At 47.0% G+C, this 25,016-nt stretch overlaps 1 protein-coding gene across 3 annotated transcripts in view; it reads right to left on the bottom strand.

Moving 5' to 3' along the window:
* Window positions 1-18,430, bottom strand: part of PHAF1 (phagophore assembly factor 1) — a 34,946-nt gene extending 16,516 nt beyond the window's left edge. For 2 of the 3 annotated variants that reach the window (XR_014618836.1, XM_084294976.1), the window contains exons 1-6: window positions 17,972-18,117; window positions 13,220-13,302; window positions 9,542-9,625; window positions 5,166-5,209; window positions 4,804-4,883; window positions 120-214 (exon numbers count right to left, since the gene is read on the bottom strand). Coding sequence is in view for 2 of the 3 variants with exons in the window: in XM_084294976.1 (XP_084151102.1) it covers window positions 120-214; window positions 4,804-4,883; window positions 5,166-5,209; window positions 9,542-9,625; window positions 13,220-13,302; window positions 17,972-18,035 (450 nt within the window). In the remaining variant the exon portion in view is untranslated. Of the gene's footprint in view, window positions 1-119; window positions 215-4,803; window positions 4,884-5,165; window positions 5,210-9,541; window positions 9,626-13,219; window positions 13,303-17,971; window positions 18,118-18,392 lie in introns of those variants that run through there. The other variant, XM_084294977.1, reaches the window with a different exon arrangement.
* Window positions 18,431-25,016: the final 6,586 nt, after the last annotated feature.

Here is a 25,016-nt window from a genome sequence, read left to right as displayed (position 1 = left end):
GTTAAATTCCTTCTGAATTACTGGCTTCTTTTGCTCGCAGGCTAGACACGCTGTAGGTGATGTTTTGCAAGTCACACAGAGGCAAAGAGACTACCCATTAACCAAGAATGATTGCTGACCTCGTACTTCGGAGTTTCAGTCCAGGAGTCTAACTGAAAAGAAAACGATAGTCCTCTGAAATTGAGGTGAAAGAGCTGTTCAGCTGAATTATACACTAAAAAGGAAAAAGAAAGGAAAAGCAGAGTTACGAAAGTAAACAAAAAAATCCCCCAGTTCAGATTTAACAGTGCTTTCATCAGGTCAATGAATTTACCAGATCTCAACATGTGGGAGGAACACAGTTACACAGGACAATAGCTGGTTTGCTTTTAATCTGCTGCAGTAGAAACACGGCTATATGAACCTTAAAATCATTAAAATAAGAGTTGCCTACGTAAGCCCGTGGGCATTAGTGTGTCTCTAACAATTCAGTTATACAATGCAACATAATTAATCATACCTTAACGTCCCTAAAATAGTTTAAGCAGCTGAACAACTCTGCTGTGGTGCAAAACACTTGTACAACACTGACCAAGAGGTCTTTCAGACAGATGTGCCCAGAGCATGGAGAAATTCAGGATTTCACATCACTGGGAAGCGAGGTGCTGGGGAGAGCGAGCTCACAGGTCCTGTCCCACAGGGAGCTCCAGGTCCCGTGCCCCAGTTCAGCTAGCTGTCTTCCCCAGTAAGACAGCACTGGGAGGAAGTGCTTCTGACACACAGGTTCTAGGCCATTTATGACGATAATTAAAAATAGCATCATCAGAAACACCCGCCAATAGGCCAGCTTTTACAGAGAACAGTAATAAATTAGAACACACAGGCTCCCAGCTGTCATCACATCATGAGACGTCCCAATTTACTGCAATAAATTGCTCAACATCATCTATAAACAGCAAAGAAAGTCACCCCAGTGTTTACTTTAAGAAGACATACTGTCTTGTGAGACTGGAAAACTGAGAGATGATCCCAGGGGACTGGGAGCTTGGGAACAGATTTGGGGCTGATGCTACACAAACTTCAACCTGTCCCTGGTAGCTGCTGGGAGGGACACAGCACTCTTCTGACACACGAGCTGGTTCATTTGCAAAACAATTTGAAAACAACAGAGGCAAAAAAAAAAAAAAAAAAAAAAAAAAAAAAAAAAAAAGCAAACGAAACACTCCAAGAGAAGCTCCTTTCTTCCACTTTACCAAAGGAAATTGGTTCGCTATTCTTTTTTCCCCCCTTTTTTTTTCACATTTAAGAAAACACAGCAGCTCGTCATTTACAGAGAAAATTCATTCCACTGTGGCTTTTTTATTATTATTTTTAAACAAAGTGGCTTTTAAATGTTCAGCTTCAGAGACATGTCACAAGATATCTGGATGATGCCAGACTGCCCAGATAGAAACATAATGGTTAGGCAATAGGCATTAAGCTTTCAAAAGTCATCATTTGCCTTTTCTGCAAAATGTGCTGGTTAAGAGCATTTTCCCTGCCTGTCATTCCCATCAAAACGTGTGGGGAGAGGGAAATGTTTTGATCTGCAGGAAAATTACACAAATCTCTCATGTGATAAATTATGATGCATCTTTTCCAAAGCCCACAGCCAGCTGGAGAAGTGTTTTTCCCCTAGTCATGCCAAGTGTGATATCTGATTATACAAATCACATCGGTTCCCATCCCCTGCAATGTTTGTTGATGTTTAGGTTTAAAGGGCAAGGGACTTTTTAATCCCTAAGACGTTCTTTCATGTGTCCCTCAAGACCTTATGTCACAACTACCTATGTCTTTTTTTTGTTGTTGTTGGGTTTTTTGGACTTACTGCACAGGTCCCCCGCAGCCTAATTCTGCTAAAAATAGCTGACGGAAGCAAAAGGCCCGCTGCTTTGCTGCTGCACTCCAGGCAGCGAAGGGGAGGGAGTTTGCCTTCCAGGAAAGCAGCAGAGTGTGAGCAGCTGGAAAAAGTTTCCGTGGAGCTGGATGGGACAAACAACAGCTATCAGCAAGCCTGAGGATCAGAGACAGTCCCGATAAAAGCAGAGGTAGAACCCACAGCCAAGTCCCAGTGGTGTCAAGCACAAGGCTTTTCTGGCACCCCAGGAGAACCCGGGCAACCTCTGAAGTTTTTGTGAGGTTTACAGAGCTGGAAATCGGGACCTCCTGCTCCTTGCGAGGCCGCAGCAGCAGGAGGGAAGGATGTTTTCTTTCTCCTCATGACTTCAGCTCAATCCCACAGCCCTTACCCATGCTGAACAGCACTCGGGCGAGGAGCCACCTCCACGAGGACGCAGAACAGGATGTGATTTCAACAGAGCCACTGGCAAGAGCAACTGCTCCCCAGCAGGAGCTCAGGTCAGAAGACCACGGAAGGAAGATGGAAAAGTGGGATAAAGTCTTGGCTTTGATGGAGCTCTTGACCTCCAGAGTGCTCGTATTTCAATCAGCTCCACGGCAAAGACACCGCAACGTTTCATACTAACATGATCCAAAAGGTAATGAAGGCGGCTACAATTTTTCTGACGACTTTTTTTTTTTTTTTTTAAACCACTGATTTGGCAAAACCAAAACTGCTCACTAAAGGTTTCAACACAAAACTGTTGCTAACCTTTTGAAATGTGTTTTGAAACCATCACTGTGTCCTGTGGCAGGAAAGTTCTGCCGCAACCACTTGGGTTTTAAGTGAGAGACGACATTTTGTTATGAAATTCTAGTGGATGTTAATGCACAGAGATAAACAGTGAAATGCTTTCAAAGATAATTTTTTTTTTTTTTCGGGGAGGGGGATGAAGAACACATTTGAGGGGAGTAACAGTACAAAGAAGAGGAGAGAGATGGCTATGCCATAAAGACTGACGTTTTGTATTTGCGTCACATTAAGATGGGGCTAAGTTTCTCTTCCCACCTTTCTCCCCAAACCAACTCTAGTTTTTTTGGGGCATCAAAACAACCATCATCTTTTCCACATGCTGAAAACTATTGTTTGTTTTGTTTTGCTTCTCTTTTTATGTTTTAGAAAACAGAGGAAAAAAATTACCAGAAATTCATTGTACATGATACAGTTCAAACACTGTTCATTGCCAGAATGCTTACTCCAGCTAAGTAGGTTGTTAATAAAATACTGAATTTCCAGAGAGACATAGAATAAGCCTTTGCACTAGTGAAATGGTACTTGAGGCCAACAGCTCAAACACATATGGCCACATAGCTACACATATAGCTACATATGGCCAGATGAAGAGCACCATCTGATAAAGTACTTTTAATTGAATACGACAGGTGTACAAGATCTGACAAACTCTAATGTAGGACACATGATGCCAGACTACATGTTTAAGTGCTTATATACTATTTTAATGCAGTAATAAAATGTATTAGTCCTATCATAAACAATGCTTACAGCTGGGGAAAGCTGTGTGTTTGTTTTTTTAATTCTTAATATCACAATTTTGCAAGCGCTTTCTCCTCTAAATATTTGCAAATGAATCATTGCCAGATTATGATTTTAATTTGTTCTCTGACAAAGAAAAGGAGCTGCTTTTACCCTGCCTCAACTCCACCTAAGTTCTCATACACGCTGTCTCCATAATAGCTGACAGTAGCTCTGAGTTTCTGCCCAAGAGGAAACACTAAGATCACAACTGAAGTGAAATTCAAAAAGGCTGACTCTGGTCCTTGGAGTATTATGCCCTGCCATCTTCCAAACTTCATTTATCTCAATTTGATATTCAACTACTACTGCAGGCTTTTATGCAGTGATATTACTTGAGCCACATGACTCTCCACAGTTATTAAACCCTGTTCTGTGATGTGCAAGAACTGCCTACAGAGTACAGGCACAGGCTGGCTATGCAGCTGCCATCACTCAGAAGGAATGCCAGACTATTTGGGGTCACATCAGCTACTGCAGATGGACCCAGTTCAGCTAAAAATAGGAAAAAATGCTCTAAAAAGGGTATCTCAACTATATGGAGTTAATCTTTCTTGTCACGCCAGTTTGACTCCATTTCTTGAAGGATCCCAAGCAGTTTAACTGCAAATATCCTCTTCTTCAGAGTTTCACCGTTTATTTTCATCACCAAACAAAGCCCTGAAACAAACTCAATTTTCACATGTGAACAGGGAGCTTAAAGAAAGCACTTTTCCTGCTACAGAGGTGGCAAAAAGCCAAATATCTCCGCAAGAGCCACTGTATGTTCAAGTCAGGTTAACCAAACTTGTCCTCATTCTGGTCACGCTGCACCTAGGCTGGCCGCAGAACTCCCCAGTGCTCCCAGTAACAGGAAAGATGTGCAGGGAGACACAAACCAGTTACACACAGGCTCAGACTTGATCCCAGCCTAGCAGGAATATCACCACGTTCTCAGAGCACAGAGCCTGAGCAAGCAGTCCTGGCCAGCTCTGCATGGAGATCAGCTCACGTGTCTGTATGTTCATGGTATTCTAAATCCCTAAGGCCACTGGAGAGCAGACCACACATAATGTGCAAAAACAGCTCTGAATTTTCTGATACTGGCAGTTCAAGAGAAATCATTAGCGGTATCTGAGAGCAGCCTTGTGTGCCAATGACTCTCTGCCTCACCATTCCACTTAAATACATTGTATGTTGAATTGTGACTCATTTTATACGATAAGAATGTGACTGCTCTGGAACACAGCTTCAAGTCTTCTGGCAGCTGAAGTCTCCACACATTTCTCCAGGCAGACTTACAGGCAAGACTTTATAGGAGGAGGTCTGTTGATGCAGGTGTACTTCTCATTCTCAGAAATGTTTTGGCTTACCTCCTGGATGTGTTGCTCCAAATGACTGATCAATTTGTTCTATGGTTGGAGCAATTGCCTGAGAGTTAAAATGGACACCACTGAAAAAGAAAACAAAACAAAACTGTCTTAAGAGTATAAAATGGATGCTCTACGCATTGACTAATGGTAACACCATGTTTAAATGGGAGGAAGGCTCCAAGACTGAATGAAAAGAGTAAGCTGGTAATTTAACTTTCTCAAACACAGCACTTGGTTATCTACACTTTGACAGTTACTTTGTTTTCCTAACAAGAGTGATTGACAAAAATTTAGGATGAGAAAAGGAGGGAAACTAGTCACTGTAATTAAAAATAGATCACAGGAAGTTTTAAATCGCTTACCAGTATTTTAACTTCACCTTAGTCAAGTCATAAACTTCAATCACCTGAAACAGGAAACAGAAACGTTACCGTGTTTGCAAATTGTAACGGGGCAAATAGGCAAGATTGGCTAAAAACTCTGCTAGGATCAATCACATTGACAGACACAAGCCTCCAAAACCTGATTTAGCAACTGCACATCTGACACAAGCCCTGAAGAACAACTACAGGCTCAGTGCAGTCTGTCTGGACCCTGGGCAGATCAGTGTTGATTCACAGACAGCCATTTTTTTCACTAGCATAGCAGCATCTTGATTTCTGCACAGATTTCTCTTATGCAAGATCAGAGGTGAGTGAATTAGGGGGATCCTCAAATTCAGGGATTCTATAAGAAATTCCAAGCAGTAGGCCATTCTTTGGGTTATTCTTAGCACCCCAAAGAATACCTGTACCAGGTAAGTGCTAGTGCTGAGCACACTGCTTCAACTTTCCCACTCCTTTTCTTTAGAGGACAATGAACCCAGCAAAGCCAAATGGTCACATTCCATTTCAGCACTAGGCAAAGAAATACCCAGCTATCTCCCCAAGCATCGCAAAAAAAAATCCAGAGAGCAATCCACAAGCAACCAAAGACAATACCTACTTCTAATCTTTACTAAATATTTTACACTCTATTGAATATGCCAGAGTGCTCCCCTGGAGACAGTACCAGGGATGTCAATAGTAGGTATGGATCTTAGGTGCTGAATACATTAGTGCTAACTTGCATCTGAGATTGATTTCACGGGATTTTTATGTGACTGTTACTGAGTCCTGAGGCTAGACTGGGCTTTAGGCAGATGATTTTCAGTGAGTAATCACCGTCAAGCACAAGCTCCTTCCACCCTACATCTGTGTTCCTGTGTCAGCAAGAACAGGAGAAGAGGTGGAGCACTTCATAATTGCTGTAAAGAAAAGGTAGAGAGATTTTCATTGCTTTGGAAGGATGCACTCTTCAGCTGGACATGAAGCAGAACTCCCCAGGGAGCTTGCTACCAAGCAGGGCTAAAAATATCACCAGCTAGGAAGGAAGTCTTGGTTCTGGGAGATGCCTGGCAAATACCCCCGTCACCCCCAAGGGAAAAAAAAAAAAATATATATATATATATACTATTCGCAACGCCCAAACCACTGAATAAAAATAAACAACAAAAATCCACATTTAGTGGTATGCTGTTCACTCAACAATTGGAAGAGTTCTCTGAAGCATTTCTAGCTTGCTCGGCAAGCCCACATGTTGCAGGATACAAGCAACAAGTAAAGCACGAGGCGAGTAATATCAACACTCTGGCAAAGCCAACTTAAAGCTAATTTTTCTTCTTAATAAATACACTTTGAATTATGCTTCTTGGAAAAAAAAGGTTATCCAGTATTTCAAGTCAAATGCAGTTTGACACATCCAGATGCCCTTTACTGTGCAGTTTGTTAAAAACAGACTGCTTTTTTTGAAAAACTAGGCATGATTTTACTCATTTTTTCCCCCTGCCACTAGAAAAGGCTTCTGGAAATAGAGAAAACCACCCCACAGACAGACCGAGCTTTGCAGAAGCTATTGGAGGCCACCGGGCACTCCCCAGAAGTTCAGCTGAACCACGCTGCCACGGTGGAACACAAGTCAAACAGCAATGAGAGAACAGCCGATTAGGACCTAGTACATTGCTCAAAGTCCCCCCTCCCCGAGATGAAAGCACTGACAGCAGCCAGCAGGCACCAATTTGCCATCAGCCTCTTTCCCCAATTCAGACAGAAGATCTTTTTGTGTCAACATTTCTTTTTGCTAACCGCAAAGGAAGAAACAAGCAAAACTCAGCAAAACGTAAATATAGTCAGAAGAGCTTGGAAAAGCCATGAAAGGCACACGGATTGAAGAAACACCACAACAGGCCACAGCACTAGAGTTAGTTTTTAAGCACCAGAAGCTGTTCTGGCAGGAGGATTAACGTGATTCTTTCCGTGTGCAGAGGAACAAACCTTGGGAAGACCAAGGACTGTTCAGTGACAGAGTTTCTACGGAACCATAAGGCAGTTGTCTTAGCCGAGTCCAGGCTGGTATTGTCACACTCACTGCTTGTGAATTATTTCTGATAAGACTCCTAGAGACATCCAGGTGTCTGCCAACCAGCAAAGGGACAACGTTCTATAACCAAGGTTTTTCTCCCCCTGAAAAGGAGCCTGAGCAGGAGATGCTGTTGACATTCACAGTAGAAGAATGCCTTCAGAACCTGATCCAGGATTTACTCTTTCATGATAGCTCACAACTCCTGTAGTAACACCTCCTTTGGCTCCTGAAGGTGAGCAGAGACAATGCACAGACCTTCCAACACTCCCTGAAGGAAGAGAGGGAGCTTTTGAGGAACACTGGCTCCACTCCTTTACCACCAAATTCTTTGTGTCTGTCAAAGCTTTCCGTTTTAGAAGCTTATTTCAACCTCTCACAACCAAATCCAGCAGCAAGGCTGTATTTAAAACAAAACAACACAGAGCAAAGGAAGAAAAAAAGCCTCCTGATTTTTCCAGTTTTGCTGCTGCTGAGCAACACCGAGAGCAGTCTGCCATCTCAGAAATAGGCAGCACTTATTCTACACCTACACCACTCTTAAACAAGCTCACTTCTGAGGTGATCCTGCAGCTTTTCTTCTACAAAGCTTCCAGGCCAGTTCCACAAGCAGCGTTCATAGCTCTGTAAGGATTCACACAGCTTTACTCTCCATAGATAAACACAAAACAGACAGATAGCACCAGACCACTAAGCAACTACACGATGGGGAAAAAGACAAGACGAAAACCTCTTGCATGTTTCCTAGAACGCTGGGTGTTGAAGTGACACCAAAGCCAGCCCCTCAAAAATCTCTTGGCAATGAAGAGTCATGGCATACACTATCTTTATCTGAAAACATCACAGGATAGTGATATTTAAATAAACAGAAGGGAGCAAGGCACTTGAAGTCAATCAGTTTTGAGTTCAGACTCCTCATTATTTTGGAAATATTTCCTACAAGTGTAGCTTACACTGACAAAGATCTATCTGACAAAGAATCTGTAAGATATCTTAAAAACTGTGAATTCAAATAAGCAAACTGGAAATTCCAACCCTAACAAAAATGAAAATCATGCTATTACAGGAATGAATTTACAAACAAACTTCTGTAAGGCAAATACAAACTGAAATCTGGCACACTGCTGCATCCCACCAGAGCTTTTTGCGATGGAGAAGCACCAGACTGACAGTTTGGAGAGTGATGTCCTGCTGCTGGTTTTACTGGAGGTGTGTGGAAAGGGAACAGAGCTCCACCTAATGCCGTTCCAAAGCTGGGCACTATGGATGTGAGCATCATATTCCTAAAGGGTAAGCGTTGATTTTTTCAGCTGTACATTTAGTGGCACATTTCTGCTTTCAAATGCCAAATAGCTTGGCAGTGAGAGCGCTGCACTCTCACACAATTACCCCCATCTGTCCCTGGGCACGGAGCAGGTTAAGCACACCACGTGGGAACCCTGCTCAACGCAGCTGGTCGTTTGCCAAAAATCTGAATTTTTGACCATCCTGCTAAGAAGTCACTTTTTAAATGCTGCAGTTAGGAAAGCTTTTTAAAATTTCCTACTGATTTCGGCTCTGAAGGCTCACAGCAACTCATTTTACATCATTTTCAAAACAGATTTTTGGAGAACATAAATGCCATGGGAGGTTAGCAACCAGCCTGCCCTTTACTTTGCATCTTAACTACACAGAGCATCCTAGAGGGGCACAGCAACACCTAAAAGCACCAATGTAGAATTGCTGGGCTGAGGACTCTGATCACAGAGATAAAAAATAACCCAGAACAAACTGAAGCCAGTACAGGAGGCTGCTCACAACAGGCCAGAATTTGGCCTGCTGAGGGAAGCGAGTCACTCACAGCCACACAATCATTCTGTGCATGTAACAACTGAAAACTAAGAATAGGAAGGAGTTTACTCTGAAAAACAAAATGGCAGCACAAATAAAGGAACAACTTGGAAAAAAATAAACACACTATCTGGTTTGCATTAACTAATGATCTGATTTCAAATCTCAGGCTTAACTACAGTAATGGCCCTTGCCTTTCCTGGCTTTTGCTGCAACTTGAGACCTGATGGACAAGTGAGATCCCACTGGGCTGTTGTCTTCTTACACTCCCTAGTAGAATGTTGTCTTAATCCTATAAACCAAGGTTTAACCCACAAACCAAAAAATGCAGTTCATTATCACACAACAGCACTAAATATGGCGCATTAGAAGTGTAAAAGGCCCACATACTTATTTACACTATTTTAAGTGTCAATATATCCTAGGGTTTTTGTCCTGCACTGCTTTCTTTACAGGAAGGATGCTTTATTACCTTAAGTCTCTGATTGAAAGCATCAAACAGCAGTTTGATTCCATCCTGAGTCAGGTTAAGGATGAGGTCATGGCTAAGAGGTGACTGTAAAACAAAAAAAAAGTTGTTAGGCTTTACATTTCAAGGCTTCTTTGTTGAGATACACATCATTGCATTAATTGCCTCAGAAAACAACTGTTCAATGAATAAGCATAACACAAATACATTTGGCCAAACCTCTTAATCCCTTCAGTTGTCTTACAACAAGAAATAGGATCTGCACCTTGCAAGAGCTCCCAAAAGGGCAGCTGCCCATTATTTTAAGTTGGGGAAAAAATAAAAACTTGGAAGTTAACATTCCAAGTTTAGCATCACACAGAGACAACACGCAGGGACAGGCCGCTGCAGCCCGGGCACACAAAATCACAGCCCGTCTCACAAAGCCTCGCGTCAGAACCATGAAAATACTCGACAGAACGACGGTGAGAGGGCTCTCCACTTCAAAAACCAGGAGTGTCACAGTCTTTTTCAGGCCTGAAAAGGAAGGCTTCAGACTCTGATGTTGTGAATTTCGGTTTCCTTAGTTACTGTGAATCATAATAACTCAAGACTTAATTTGCAGTCTGCTGGAGTCAATAGGAGACATTCCACTGGCTTCACGGTGTCTGGATAGGCTCCGCGCCACCTCCGTCTGCTGCGAAGCTCTGGAAGCTGCTCGCTCCTGGGCTGGTCCAAGCCATGCACACACAGTCAGTTGGCCCCCGTTTAGCTATCTGATCGTCTACCATCTAAAACACCTGCTTCAAGAAGCTCTGCCCTCCGCAACTGTCTCTGAGGAGGAGGAAAGAAGCTGAGTGACAGGCAGGTGACAGCACTCCTGCCCCAGAACTGCACCAAGCGATTATTTAGCAGAAAAACAAACTAGAACAGGACATTCTGGGCACGTTCGGGGTTCTAGTGTGAGCAGCCACATGGCACAGCCCTTTTTATGAATTAAGCATAAGCTATCTTAAAGCTGCTACTCCCCTCCTTTGCTCTTCTGGGAGGAGGCCTGTGTTTTGACTGCCAGAATTCTCATTTTTATCCCAAATTTTCTCTTCGATCTCATGTCAGCACTGTCACCTAACCTGGATACTTTTCGTGAATTCTCATGTGCCTCTCCATCCCTTCCCAAATTGTCTATTTAAGCAACCAGATGCTAGATGTCTTGTTCCTAGATATAAAGGAGTCAGAGATCTTCCAATCGCATGCGGTGTGGATTTCCCATTCCGCTTGGCCACTCCAGCAGCTTTCCCTGATGCAGCTTCGGTTCCCTTGCAAAGTGGCACCGATATTTCACTACTGCTGGCAAACCTGTTTATGATACAGCCTAGAATTGAAGCAGCACAGCTTCATATAGCCATGAGCCTGAGAAAGAAGGTCTAATGTTGATCTTGACCATTTTTTTTTTAAATCCCTCATAAAACTAATTTAGAAAGGCTACAGCTATAGCAACAAACAAAACAAGTGCAGGATTACATTTAAAATAAACCAACATGGCTTTTCTGATATTGGATGTACTCTGTGTATCTCACTGGTTCCTAAGCATATTTTTTATAAGGTTATTCCAAAACTAATAAGAGCATTGCAAGTATTTTAGAGTGGATGAGAGAAAAAAATACATCCGAGGAAGAGCTCGATAATTATTTTAGACGATAGCTTCTATTCTACATATCTTCTTTCTTAACAAAAGAGAAGTTTCAAGGGCACAAATGTAGTTCATGTGACTTTTGATGTGCAAAACAGATCCTCAGGTACAAAGGGAGATGTTAGGAAACAATGGGAAAGACCTTCCTAGAGGAAGAAGTTCAAACATGCAGTCACACTCCTAACGCACAAAAAGCTGCAGGAAAAACCCTCGTCACTACGCAACCCCTCCGACACAAACCCAGAGGAGGAGATGGAGGAAAAGACATGTAAGCACCCTACTTAACCCGAGCAAAAAGGAGTTAAAATCCTTTAGTCACAGGAAAGTGTTCATCGAGATGTTTTTGGCACCGTTTGGGCATCCCATTTGTGTCAAGTTAAAAGGAGAGCTGTGGGCAGATCTAATTGCATTTAATTGTCAATAAATTTTTGAAAGGAAATACTTGATGCTGGAGTTCCAGGATCAGCAACTAGATGCCACAACTTGAAGAAACATTTGATCACTGCGCTCAAAGACATTATTTCAGAGAGGAAAGAGATGAAGGCTGCTCAGGTATAGCTTAGGCAGATAAAAGCTGTGCTAGGTGAAGCTTGTTTAAAGCTCTGAACCTCCTAAGCACTGCCCCAGCAGGTCTCGGTGCCCAGCTGCAGAAGAAGTACACGATGTCCTGCACAAGGGCAAGGGGATGGCCACTCAGCTGCACGCCTGGAGTGGCAGGTGGAAAAAAAAATGTACCAATATCAGGCACAGACTCCAAAAAATATACGGATATTGAAAAACTATTACAGTTTGGGGAGCAAAACCTATAAAAAATCCCTGCAGATACAGTGAAAATTCAGTATATGTGGTCAAGCACAACACAGCTTTTGGACATAAAAGACCTACGAGACATGCAAGCACACCACGCTTTCTAGCACAGGGCTGCTAATCTGATTCTACAGAACTGAGAGGAAAGGGAATTTCATCATTTAGCTAAATAAACCTCAAAATAATCGTGGAATGCACTGTAGGAAGAGAAGCTAAAAAACCTTCAGAGTATACAAAAAAAAAAAAGGAATGCATTTGCTGCCAAATGGATGCCCCCATGCCTTATATACAAGGAGCTAAGTTTTCAATGTGCAAAGTAAATATTCTGTCAGCATGAAAGCCAGAAATCTGCATAATCTGAAACAAAAAAGGATAACTCATCTAATTACATCAGATATGTATCCAGCAGCAAACCACCAGAGCTGAGCTTGCTCCTTAGTCATTCAGTGCTCGCTGCAAATGCACGAGGCCTCCATCAGTACTCCCGATATAAAAGGAACTGTTGGCAGCCTTTCCCTTTTCTCTGATGCAGAGATCTACAGCACATGCATAAAGTCTCCTGATTAACACACATTTCACACAACGCACATCTGGAGAGCCACAGACCTCTGCAGCCCCCGTCTCCTCTCCCCTCACATCTTCTTCAAAGCAGAGGTGGGCATAAAAAACTTTTTTCTGTCTAGCAGAACGGTTTCACCTCCAACCCCCTTTTTGATGGAAGTCAAGCATATTAGGAACTAATGACTCTTCAATTATGGACAACAATTAAAACATCTAGCTGGTGTAAATGACCACATTCCCTTTCTGCAGACAGAACTGCAGATCCAGAGAAGCATGGAGGCATTTTCAGCGGCTTCATCACCCCCAAACCAAACAGGAGAGTTAAAAGTAATGAATGGTTGGGTACTTTAAAGTGCTGCCACACAAGATGACAATGGAAAAAAAGACTAGGATTATCCAGCAGAACATTTCCTTTTATGAAGTAAAACCAATACTGCTCCACCACCACATCTACAAGAGTGGCATCTCTTAAATCTTGGCAGTGTGTTGAGATTGAGCTTGATGTGAAGCTGTTATAAGATTGAACAGCTCAGCAATGCATGGAATATGCACATTGATGTGACACAGTATCAGTTTGCCCCATTACACCCTAATTCTGCGGCACAAGGAGGTTAAGAGATGCGGGCAGCCCACTCACTACTCACCTGCTCACTGTAGAGAACCTGGACATTCTTGATAATGCGACAGTGTTTCTGAAGAATTGCTACAGCCTGAGCCAAGGGCATTCCTGTAAGTAAAAACAGAGGATTTCTCCAGCTCAGACACGGGGTAACAGCATTTTTGGACAGAAAGGTTGCAGATGAGATAAGAAGTCATTGTCAGCAAACAGTACATTACAACACCCAGGTATGCAATATACAAACAAGCCTACCTGACTCACGGTATCGGCACAAACCTGTTTTCTGGAACAGAAAAGTCAGTATTTACCCACCAGCTTGTCATGCACAAAAGAAAGAAGAGTACCTCTACCCACAAAATTAAACAGCAAAGGTTAGGTGGACGAGAGCACCTATCTTTCTACAAGCCATGTGCAAAATTCTCAGCTTTGACAGTCCCGTGAGTGACACAGCAGCCTGGAGTGAGCTCCACAAGAGCTGACAGGTCATCTTGGGAGCAGCCTGCAGGCTCTGGGCTTCGTTTTAGCGCACATCCTCCAGTCAGCTTGATAAGCTATCGAGTAGCTGCATGAGGAGGACTGAAAACACTGAAAGAAAATTGAGCCATGGAAGAAGAAAACACCAGAATATTCGTAGCTGGTGGTACAGCCAGAGGAGTGCTGAGGAAGGAACTTCAACTCCTCAGTTTGCAGTTCCTTCAACACGCACCATTTCCTAACAAAGCGGGCAGCAGATTTGACAAAGAAAAGGAAGTTAAACACACTACACCTGGTTCAGCTGCGGTAACCAGTGTCACCATTCACACCGACACCATTTCCAGGGCTATTTTTACAGCGTCCCTCACTCCAGCAATAAATTTTGGAAGTGCACCAGGACAGCTGAACCTGCAGCAGGCATGGCGGCTCTGCACAGTGCCACCTCCCCCTGCACCGCGCTTCAAACCTTGGCTGTCCTTCCAAACGAAACGCCATCGGGTCCCAGGATTCTCGTTATAAATGCCACATTTGAGCATGAGCTCATCATTCTGAGGTTTTATTCCTTCCTAATTGCTGCAAGTCAATTGTGATTTAGTTATCTGACACTTTATTCACACTACTTGGCCCTTTCTTCTCTACTTCTGGTTCTTAAGCTTGAAGAAAATTGCCTCAGATAGGAAAACTGACCACGGGACCTGCACTTTTATTTAGGTAACAGCTCGGGAATTTCGATTCAGAGATACCAGCTACATCCTTCAAGCAGCCTGTGCATGGTGTTACAGAGTACTTCCTAGCCACTATCTACCAAAAGAAGAAAACTCTTCAAATATAAATTACGCACCCCTAGATCACCGCAGGTACTGCTTTAATGCAACACCAGCATAATACCAGGACATTTTTTTTTTCCTGTGTAGCACTAAGTTACATGCCTGTTGCTCGTACACTGCAGCTTTTCTGCAATTCCAAAATCTAATTTGGGCAAAACTGTTTTATAGATGAGAACTACCATGGTTGGGTTTGTAAATACCACATAGAAATGGTTTTGGTACAAGTTTTTTCCAAGAGCGTGGGCTAACATGAAAAGCAATTTTGTGATTGGAAGTTTTACACCAGAAAATGACAAATTGAAGAAGAACACTGATTATTTTAATACTGGCAACAAAATTTAAATGCACAGAGGGACACAACAAAGCAGCACTGTTTCCTATTATCCAGGAAATAGCAGTCGCCTTGTAGCCTAGGCAGCTGAACCTTGGAGTGTGTTTGGAGAAGAGAGTTATGTAGTAGATAATATTTTCAGAATGGCACAGGAACAGAAGGGACAGCAAGAAGCTAGGATCAAAGCTGCTGCTGCAAGAGTCACCCATCTCTTAACCCAGCAGAAGCTATAATCCCCCAAAAAGCATAAAGGCTGTTTTCAAAGTCCAGGTTTCTGGGAGACACGCAGGGAATGATCATTAAACCTCCTGAAAGAGATGCCCAAGGCTCAGCAAAGCCAGCGAGTGAGCTGAAGGAACCTGGACACTGACAGCAAGTGCCAGTGGTTGGTAAGGTGTCAGTAAAACACGCGGGGAGAAGCAGCAAACACAAACTGGAGTGGGGTTTGGAGCCCGGTGTAAACTGATGCAATCCTGGGGCCGTGAGTGTGCAAACAGATAGCTCATGTGACTCTTACTCACAGCTTTCTCACGCTGGAAGCAAACGGACAAGGGCTGATTTCAGGCACTTTTCGCTGACTGGGAAGCGAGCGGGTTTTGCCATGCAACCGTCGAGCAAAGCTACAAACAGGAATTGAAGTTCTCTGGGAGCAGTCCCAGAACCTGAACTGCACACGGAGGAGCCAGTACCCTCCCTTCGCAGAGAGCCAAGGAGGGAGCGAAGAAACTAGACTGTTTTTCTCCACCCTTCTCACACACAGACACGCAAACACCCCTTTTCCTCCCCAGCCTGCAGCCATTGCAGTCAGAGAGGAAAACAAAGAATCCTTTTTCCCCCCCCGCTCACCAGCATGGAACTGGGAAGCTCGCAGGGCTTCCAGCGCATCGGATGGGCGACCAAAGCGAGCCCTGGCAAATAAAGTGCACAAAGCTCAGCACTAGGACTCTCCTGGCACAGACTTTCCCCTTCTCTTAAGGCCAGGGGGGGACACAAGATACAGATACCTCGCGGGTACGCTGCTGGCCAACAACACGGCTTGAAAGTGAGCAGCCCTCTGATGCTGGGGCTTGAAGGGGCAGGGAGTGGAGGAGCAAACACAAATGGTAAAAAGACACCAGAAAATGCACAAGTCAGCAAGTCAGAATCCCTAAACAAAGGGAAGTGAATCTTTGTAGGCAAAGAAAGTCTAAAAAGCAAGAGAAATAGAAGTGGGCCTGAGAAATTATAAGTGTCTAACAGTAATAACACAGCTACAGGCACTGCAAAATCAGTAATTGTTCTCTCTTAAAAAGGCAGGAATGTGGCCTGAGAGGAGCAGTGACCCAGGTACCCAACTGAACACAAAACTCAGCCTCGCTCAGATTTTTTAGCACTCTGCTCACACAGTGAGTCAACGCTGGAGCCAGAAACAGCATCCAAAAACTCACGTAGAAAATTTTCCTGGCATTTCCCCTCTGTCATCTCCACTGTGGGTACAGGAGGGGAAGCCAGAGGCAGCGGCAGGTCAGGAGGGCTGCTGTGAGCACTGCAAAGAGCGGCTCTGAACCAGCCCTGAGTGGAAGGAGCAGCAAGAAGCCCCTTTACACGAACCCTTCCAGCCCTGGTACCGCTCCCACAGCCCGGCCAGAGGTATCAGAGACAGCTCTAGGACAGGAGTGCTCGAGCAGGACAAAGTTAAGTGTCTCAATGCCTAGTCAGCCTCCTGCTCCGCACCAGCAGGTCGTGCTAATTATATATGAGACGCATCACGTGGTGGCTATGTTTACTCCAAGAATTACAGCCGGGTTTCCTCCCTCTCACATCTATGCGTGTGTACACACAGACGGAGACACAGCATGTAATTTTAGCCATGGGATTGTGTTAACGGGCTTCTTTGGGGGCGCTTGGGAAAATGAAAACAAATCTTATTTATAAAAAGAAAAAGGAGAACCGGGGAGGAGGAGTCAGCAGCATATCTTTACAAGCACTGCCAGGGGATATAATTTGAGATCACATTTATTTTCAGGTAACACAGACACTAAGGGATCACAGAAGGTCATGCAGAGCAGCAAGAACACGGGAACACGTCAGCGGTATGAGGAGATCAACGAGGTTTCAGAAGGGTGGGACCGAGGTACTGCTATAATTAGCCCCCAAAGCCATTCTAACGCTCCCTAACCACCACGCTCTGAGCCCGCAGAGGCACAAACGGCCCTTTGTGTCCCACGGCTTCCCCATCAGCAGCTCCACACACCACAGCACCGCTCCCTTGGTGTAACCGAAGTTCATGGAAGCTGCGTGCTGCTCTTTTAAGCCTGTCCCCCTGCTGTCACAGGTGACAACAGCAGCAGTGTTGTAACTCAAGTTCTGGCCAACACGCAGAGCCCTGTTTACCTCAGCCAAACTTCAGCTACCACTAACAAACACCAGCAACAAAGGCGGAGAGCTCTGACAAAAAGAGCCCTGTGCTGGCACCTCCAACAAGCCCTTGAAAAACACAACAGCTGCGGTGTTTTCTGAGAACTTCAGGGACTGCCACGGCTCGCCTCAAGGCACGAGTCACCTGAGGACGCTCCAGCTCTGTGCCTAAGCGCCCTGGGCTAGCACCAGCCAAATTTGTATCGGCTGGGGGAAATTCTCCCTCCTCATTGCAGCACAGGGAGGATCGGCTGGTGGGCAAGAGCCTCCCAGATGAGAAATGAGAGCTGCCGGAAGGGCAAGCACCTATTATCTAACCCTGAGAAAGCCTCTCAAAAGTTTGCCTTCCCCGCTCCGATGTCGCAACCCAGCAACGACACAAAGGAACTGTGAAACCCGGGGCTCCTGTTTAGGGTCTGGAGAGAGGCACAGCACTCGGGCTGAGCATTCCCACAGTGCTGCTATCACCTGGCAGGCGACACCAGCCCACAGCCAGCACATCCCTGCCTTCTTTTTGGGGCCAGGGTTAGCCTGGTCTTAGCAGAGCAAGACAAAAGAAGGCGAAAGGCTGGAGGAAAGCCTGGCAGCTGGTAAACAAAGCAGGGGGCGGCGTGTGGAGCTGGAGAGGCGCCCCACAGCAGCTCAGGGGGTCAGCTCAGCCAAGAGAGAAACGTGAGGTGCTGCTCTGAGCCGGGGACGGACTGAGGGGGGGGTGTAAAGCCCCCTGAGGCGGCCGGGGGGCACTTACCGAGGGTGAACTCCCATTGCTCGTTGCCCAGGGAGCGCTCGGGCACCACCTCCAGGTCCAGCATTGGCGCGGAGGCCCCGGCTCACGGGCAGCGGCGGCGCCGGACCCCTGCGGGGAGGCGAGGAAGGGAAAAAGGGGGGTGAGAGAAAGGCGGAGACCCCCTCAGAGCCCCCTCAGGGCCCCCCGACCCCCTCAGGGCCCCCTCAGCCCCAGCGCTATCACCATAGCAACCGCCCCCACCCCTCCAAAAATCCACCCTCCCCCCCTTCCTCGCCGCCCCCCCGGGGCTGTGGGGAGCCGCCCGGTCCCACAGCACCGGGGGTGGGCGGGGGGCGAAGGGGTAAAAAGGGGAGCGAGGGGGGGAAAAAGGCCGCCCCCCCCCTCCCCCAAACCCCCCCCTCGCCGCGGGGCCGCCGCTCACCTCACTTGCGGCTGCTGAAAAAGCGCCGGGCGGCGGCCGTCAGGCGAGGCCGCGCCGGGGGAGGGAGGGGAGGGAGGGGAGGGAGGGGAGGGAGGGGAGGGAGGGGCAAGGGGAGCCCCGCCCCTTCGCTGAGGGGAGGGGGAGGCCGCGGGTTCGAGACCCGCCTCGGGATGGACTGGGAGGGAGGGGATGGGGGGGGGGGGACACAGAGAGCAGGAGACAGAGAGAGCAGGGGACAGAAAGGGCAGGGGACGTGGAGAGTAAGGGACATGGAGAGTAAGGGACATGAAGGACCAAGGACATGGAGGGCAAGGGATATGGAGGGTAGGGGACATGGAGGGTAGGGGATGTGGAGGGCACAGGACATTGGGGACAGAGGATGTGAAGAGAAGGGGGTGTGGAGGGTGGGGGACATGGGGTAGGGGAACATGGAAGGCAAGGGAAATGGAGGGGAGGGGATGCAGGGCGGTGGGTGTGGAGGACAGGGGACGTGAAGGATGGGGGACATTAAGGGTAGGGGATGTGGATAGCTGAGGATATTGAGGGTAAAGGACATGGAGGGGACGTGGATGGAGGGAACATGGAGGGTAGGGGACAGTGCAGCCCCAGAGGGCACTGCGGACCACGGACTGTGGAGCAGGACAGGCTGCGTGGCCAAGCACCGATCCGCCTTCCCCTTCTGCTCAGAGGCTGGCATACCACGAACAGAGCTCCTCAAAGCAAGGGCGCATCTTTAAATAAATAAATAATGAAAATAAAACTTCCTTGAAAAGCATACCTGTGATCCCATATGTCCGCCAGCCGGGACCGCCAGGGCCTGAGGCAATCCTTAATCCCGGAGTTTTCCACTGGGGAAGAAAAGATGCTTTCATGCAGCGGGGAAGTGAGCAGCTGCAAGACCTCCGCCCGGGAAAAAAAACATCCACCCAAGTGCCAGCAGGGCCTGCACCCAGCAGGAAAACCTCGTTCGTGGTCCACAATGGGCAGGAATTAAAAGAATAAGTATTTTCTCTGAGATTTTTTTGAGATAGGTGTAAGCAGAGCTGCTTGCTCACCTTTTTGGCCAGAGGAGTGGTTTTCTATCCAAAAAAAAAAAAACATCTCACGTAATTAAATGGGACTGTGCTGATCAGTACTGGGGTGAGGGTTTATTGAAGAATTTATTTTGGTACGGCCAAAAATGTATTGTTTCTCATATAGCACAAGCCCCCACTGATTTCTTGTTGCCAACACAGCCAATGCAATAATCTCCAAGGGAAATATGTCAGAAATTTGTAATGAGAGACTGCTGTTATTTGCCAATTTCTCACTTTTTCCCAAATTAATGCTCCGACCCCAGAGCTGGGGATGGGGCTGGGCACTGCCGACCTCTCCCCAGACAGCACCAGGCCCAAAACACAAGCCCTAAATGACACCGTGCTGGTAAACCCAGGGAAAAACAAGAACAAAAAAAAATAAAAACCACCAACCCCAAATCTCGTTTTTCCGGTCGAAACACAAAAGGGTGGGGAACAAAGGCTTAGGTAGAAATTAGTAAGTAGCACAAGGCAGGTTAGCGAGACGAGCTCGTGCGTGACTCATTCAGGAAGAAAGGAGCAACGAGGCCACCAGCGCAGTGATGCTGTGAGAAGATGTGGGCATCTCCACCGGTCCTGCCCCAAGCCACAGCCAGATCCAATAATAAAAATAAAAATAAAAATAAAAATAAAAATAAAAATAAAAATAAAAATAAAAATAAAAATAAAAATAAAAATAAAAATAAAAATAAAAATAGGCACCAACAACAGGAACTCACAGCCAGACCAAAAACCCAGGGCCACTTCACCCTCACCACCACCTTTCCCATCACCACACTGGGTTTGTGACCCCAAAGAAGAGGAAAACAACACCAAGGGTACCAGGAGGGACCAAAAGCTCACCGGGGATCATTCGCTTCATGCGAGCGATTGCTGGTCTTGAAGGCGAGCTGCCCTCTCCTGATGAGATGTGATAACGCAAATCATTTCTGCAAGGAGAGCTTCTCTGCAGCTGCCCAGCAAAATGCTTTGGAAACCAGTCCCCAAAGGTGGCAGTGGTATTTGGGCTGACAGAAAGATTTCTGCTATAGAGCTCTATATTTTATTTTTATTTTATTATTTTTATTTTTTAAGGTGCATTTCCTGCTGAAAAAAATTGCTTTTACAGCTCAAAACATTTCAAAGCAGCATCTGCTGACCCTCCCTGGGATCCCCTGGCTGTGGTTTTCCCATCTTGGCACTGAGCACAGGAGGTTTTCTATCACCCAGGAACCCTCCTGAGCCTCCTGAGGTGGGCAGGGGCTGACGACTTTGGCTACATCAGGGACCTCGGTGGCCACCAGCATCACTCCCCAAACCTGGGTTCTCCCCATCCTTGCCCACATGACTCTGTGCATTTCACAGCCCTCGGCCCCTCCAGATGTATTTGAAGTCACGATTCATGCAGGGTGAGATCTAAATTGGTTTCAGCTTCATTAGGACCAGATGTGTCCTGCTTCTCTTTTATCCCAGAGGTGGTTCAGCCTCAGGGGCAACGCATGGTGCAGCACATTGAGATGCTGCTGTGGGCTCTAACATTTTGAGGTGATAATTTGGTTCTTCCCGGGTTATTTGGCGTGATGCCGTGGCCAGCACAAGGAAGGCAATGCTTCATTCTCCCTTCTTGGGCAAAGTAATGGTTTTGAATGTAGGTCCATGCCCACCCCAGAAGAACAAGAAGCTTCTTCCAGTCCAGGACGGAGCAAGGTGCTGCAAAACCTCAGCCCATCCAACACTGTTATCATCAGCTTTGCTGAGCTAACCCTAAAACTGGAGGTTTCTTCAGCCCTTAGTTGTGCTGGAGGCCAAGTCCTGGGATGCTCACCCCAGCCAGGGCAGGAGCACAACAGGACCACACAGTCTCACCCTGCCCGGACAGACGCAGACGGCAAAATGCCGCAAAGGTCTGAAGAAGTGGGTGACGGATGCACCTTCATGGGGATGGGTGGTTTGAGGGAGTCACGCGCCCCATGGGCCCGCTGAGACCGCATCCCGGTGGCCACGAGCCAGCGGCACACTGCAGAGCAGAACTGAAAGCAGAACCAAAAAGAGGATCTGTCCTCGGTGTGGGAGCACCCGCCCCGGCAAGAAGGGGACAAGGGGTCCCAGGGGCTACTCGGCAGCACGTCTAGCTCTGGACCAAGCAGGTGGCCAAGAGGGACAAAGGATGCTCAGAAAGGTGGTGAGAGCAAGCGACCTGGAGCTTCCGCTCACGGCTGGCCCCTGTGCAGCGCTGAGCCTCCCCAAATGTCCTCCCCTCTTTTTTTTGCAGGGTGCAACAGGCTCCCCAGCAGCTTTGTGGCAGCTGTGCCCCATTGCAGGGGCCTCCAGAGCGGTGCAGGGTGCTGCAGAGCAGGCGGTGGGGTGGGAGGGGACCTCCAGGCCCTTTCTGGGTAAGTGACACCTCATTCTGGGAACCGAGATGCTCGGCGGCCGTCCCGCCGCAGAGGTGATGGTTAGTCTGGTATTTCTGGATGGACCCGCTCGTTTCTGAAGAACCGTCTTCTGATGAGACAGAAGTTAGTCACCCCTGTGGCTTTGCTCACAGCCTGACAGCAATTCAGTGCTGCCCCTGCCAACTGCCCCGCCATGCCCCAAGCTTACAGCCACCAGGGCTTCACCGGGTCACCCCCACCCAGCCAACTCCATGCAGACACACAGGAGAGACCCTGGTCCTAAAACCAGACCCCAAACCTGCCTGAGCCAGGGCAGGCGGAACAACAGCAGCACCTCCTTATTGCTGTCCCCTCATCCCTCTGAAGGTCTCTACCAGTTCCCCCAGCTGAAAAAGACCAAGGCCCTTGTCTGGGGGCAGAGCCTCAACATCAGCACAGGGAGGGTTTTAGAACAGGCATCTGTAAATGCTGTAGAAGAAAGCACAAAGAATAAATAGAGTAGTTCAGTTGGAAGGGAGCTACAAAGTCCAGCTGCCGGGTCCAAATGCTGAGAAAGGAAACCTGCAGATGTCCATCAAGCTGATGACCTTTCCTGCTCAACTGCCATGAAACAGGCCTGCAGTGCCAAAATTGCATGAAATACTAACTTGAGTGTCGCACATTTGAGTTAAAATGACTATCAAGTGAAGAAACCCAGCAATAAGTCTTGACAACGTGTTCCTAAATGAGCAAAGCTGAATTATGTGAGCTTCAGGCACATTTTACACATGGAGCAGAAGGAGCTCAATGACGGGCCCATGGGTGTCCGTGGGATGGCAGAGATCTTGCTCCCCAAAGTATGGACAGCAGCACGGATTTACCGCAGGTTGAAAGCCTTCTGCAGCAGGACACACTCAAGAATTACGATGATAAAGCCACAAACAAACACAAAGATTCACCATGAGGACCAGGGAGGCTGCCTGCTCCCCCGGGCCCACGACCCGCACCACATGCTTCAACCCTCCAAACAAGCAGGGCTTTGTCAACCCTATGCACTTCCACAAGGAGAAGGAATTCACCCATGTGTATTTCCCTTTGTGGAAAGATTCTGGAAGCATTTATCCACAATTACAAACATGATCTCAACATAGCACTGCAAAGAGACAGAGACGCACACTTCATAGGGCTCAACTCTGCAGCAGCAAGAAGACGAGGACAGGAACTCGAGATCCTAATCTGCAGCCAAAGGCAGAGGAAGCAGGCAGGTCCCATAGAGGGCTCAGACAGGCCACGGGTTGGTTTGGCACCAAAATCCTTGCTACAGGAGGGGTATCCCTCCCGCTTCCAAAATCCATAGGCTAGAATAAATTCACTGCTGTGCACCAGACCTGTTGCTGGCCTTGTGTAACCGTTCCTCTGCCTGCTCTCCTTTTTGCCACGGCTGGTCCCAGATGTCCACCCATCTGCCTGTTAATTTCCTCCACCTGCTAAATGGCAGCTTGGGAGATGTCTGCGAGAGAAAAGCAGGCACAGCACAGGCGTCCACAAACAGGGTGCGTTAAACTGCGCTAATTCTGATCCCTCAGAACCATGTGCTCCCTTTTTTCCTCAAGCCAAGGCCACGAACATTTTGACCAACCCAAAGCAAAGGGAAACAGCACTGCCCGCTGGGCTGGGCCCGTGAAAGGTGCAGAGCTGAACAGCATTGGGAAGGAACAGCTGTGGGCCCGCCTGCCATTTTCTCTTCTCACCTGAGGCGCTTGGCCACCATCTCCCCTCCCCTCCTGGAGAGGCCGGAGGGCAGCCCAGCCACCAGCCTCTGTGCTTCAATCCACCCTCACAAGGCCTCTGCCCTGAGCCACCTTGCTTCCTCCCATGTTAACCTCAGCTTCTCAAGGCTGAGACCTCCCCGAGGAGCACAGCGTGAGGAGCCATCATCTGTGTCACTGCCACCGAGGGCCAAAGCCCCGAAACACCCCAGCAGTCACCGGAGCATCACCCCAGCTACGTGCTGCAGCAATATTTGTATATCAGTAGCTACGAAGGCCACAAGCAGTCCAATTTGCAGCCTGAAAGTTATTCTGTGCCACTTGCTTCCCCAGGCCTACGCTTTGCTGGACTTTGGCACGGCGTGAACAGCAAAAACAGCAGAGTTATAGCTGGAACAGTCCAAGGAGGCGAGGAGGCAAGGCCCACAGGGACAGCCTCTTTCAGCAGACCAGCCCCTGACAGGTGGAAAAGAGAGAGGAGCTTCTAGGAAAAGCCTTTCTCCAGCTCTGCAACAATTTTCTTTTCTCAAGCTCAGTGGAACGGTAGCAGAGAAAAAGCTAAGAAATGTGGTCAGAACCCACAAGAGAGGGAGAAAAGTCATCACTTGTTTCACAAGAGTGAGGGGAAAAGGAGGAAAGTGGCTTAAGTGACCGGTTTCTGTGAAACACAGGAAATTGGTGCCTATGGAACAACAGAAACCCACTTTCCCCTAAGACAGCACCATCAAGTCTCACAGACTGGAAAGCACAGTCCCTAACCAGGAGAATTAGGGGCACCAGCAAAGATTTAGCAGAAGTCTCACCAGCTTTGACAAGCTGTGGACTAGACTGAGCAAGAAACATTCCCGTTTTCAGCTTCTTCCCTTCTCACAGGTGTCTGGGTTTTCCAGGGCCGCCTACTGGGAGATCACAGCAGCGACCGAGTTAGCACACGGCTTCTCTGTGTTATTTTTTTTTCCCCACTCGTGAGCTTTAAGAAATGAGCCTGAGACAATTCTGGAAACTCACTTATCTCAATCTGTAACTAAGATGTTTAATAAAGTTACTTAAACCGTGAGCCTAAGCAGCTGTGAGCTGTGCAGCGGCTGATGAATATGCATGCACCGGGATTTACATGTTGTTGCAGCGTGCAGACAGGATGCAAGGCAAATGAGTTATGAGAAATGTTGCCTATGCAAATGTACAACTCTGCTGTAACTTCTCGCTGTAATTCTTATCCTCGAAGCCACTTTTGTAATTCGCTCATTTGCATTGGAAATGCGCTAACAAACTAATGTACTTTAAATAAATCAGTCCTATTTTGGTGCAGACAGGACGGATTCCTAAATGCATCTGTAACAAAGTGGTGGCCTGAACTAGTGGTGGGCAAAGAAAGGTGACAGTCTTGTCAAGATCCTGTCAAGCCATGACATTTTGACTTCTCTG

The sequence above is a fragment of the Netta rufina genome (genome assembly GCF_964035555.1).
Source record: "Netta rufina genome assembly, chromosome: 13".
NCBI classification, from domain to species: domain Eukaryota; kingdom Metazoa; phylum Chordata; class Aves; order Anseriformes; family Anatidae; genus Netta; species Netta rufina.
The sequence above is the reverse complement of the archived record's forward strand: the minus strand, read 5'-3'. Positions and strand labels throughout refer to the sequence as shown.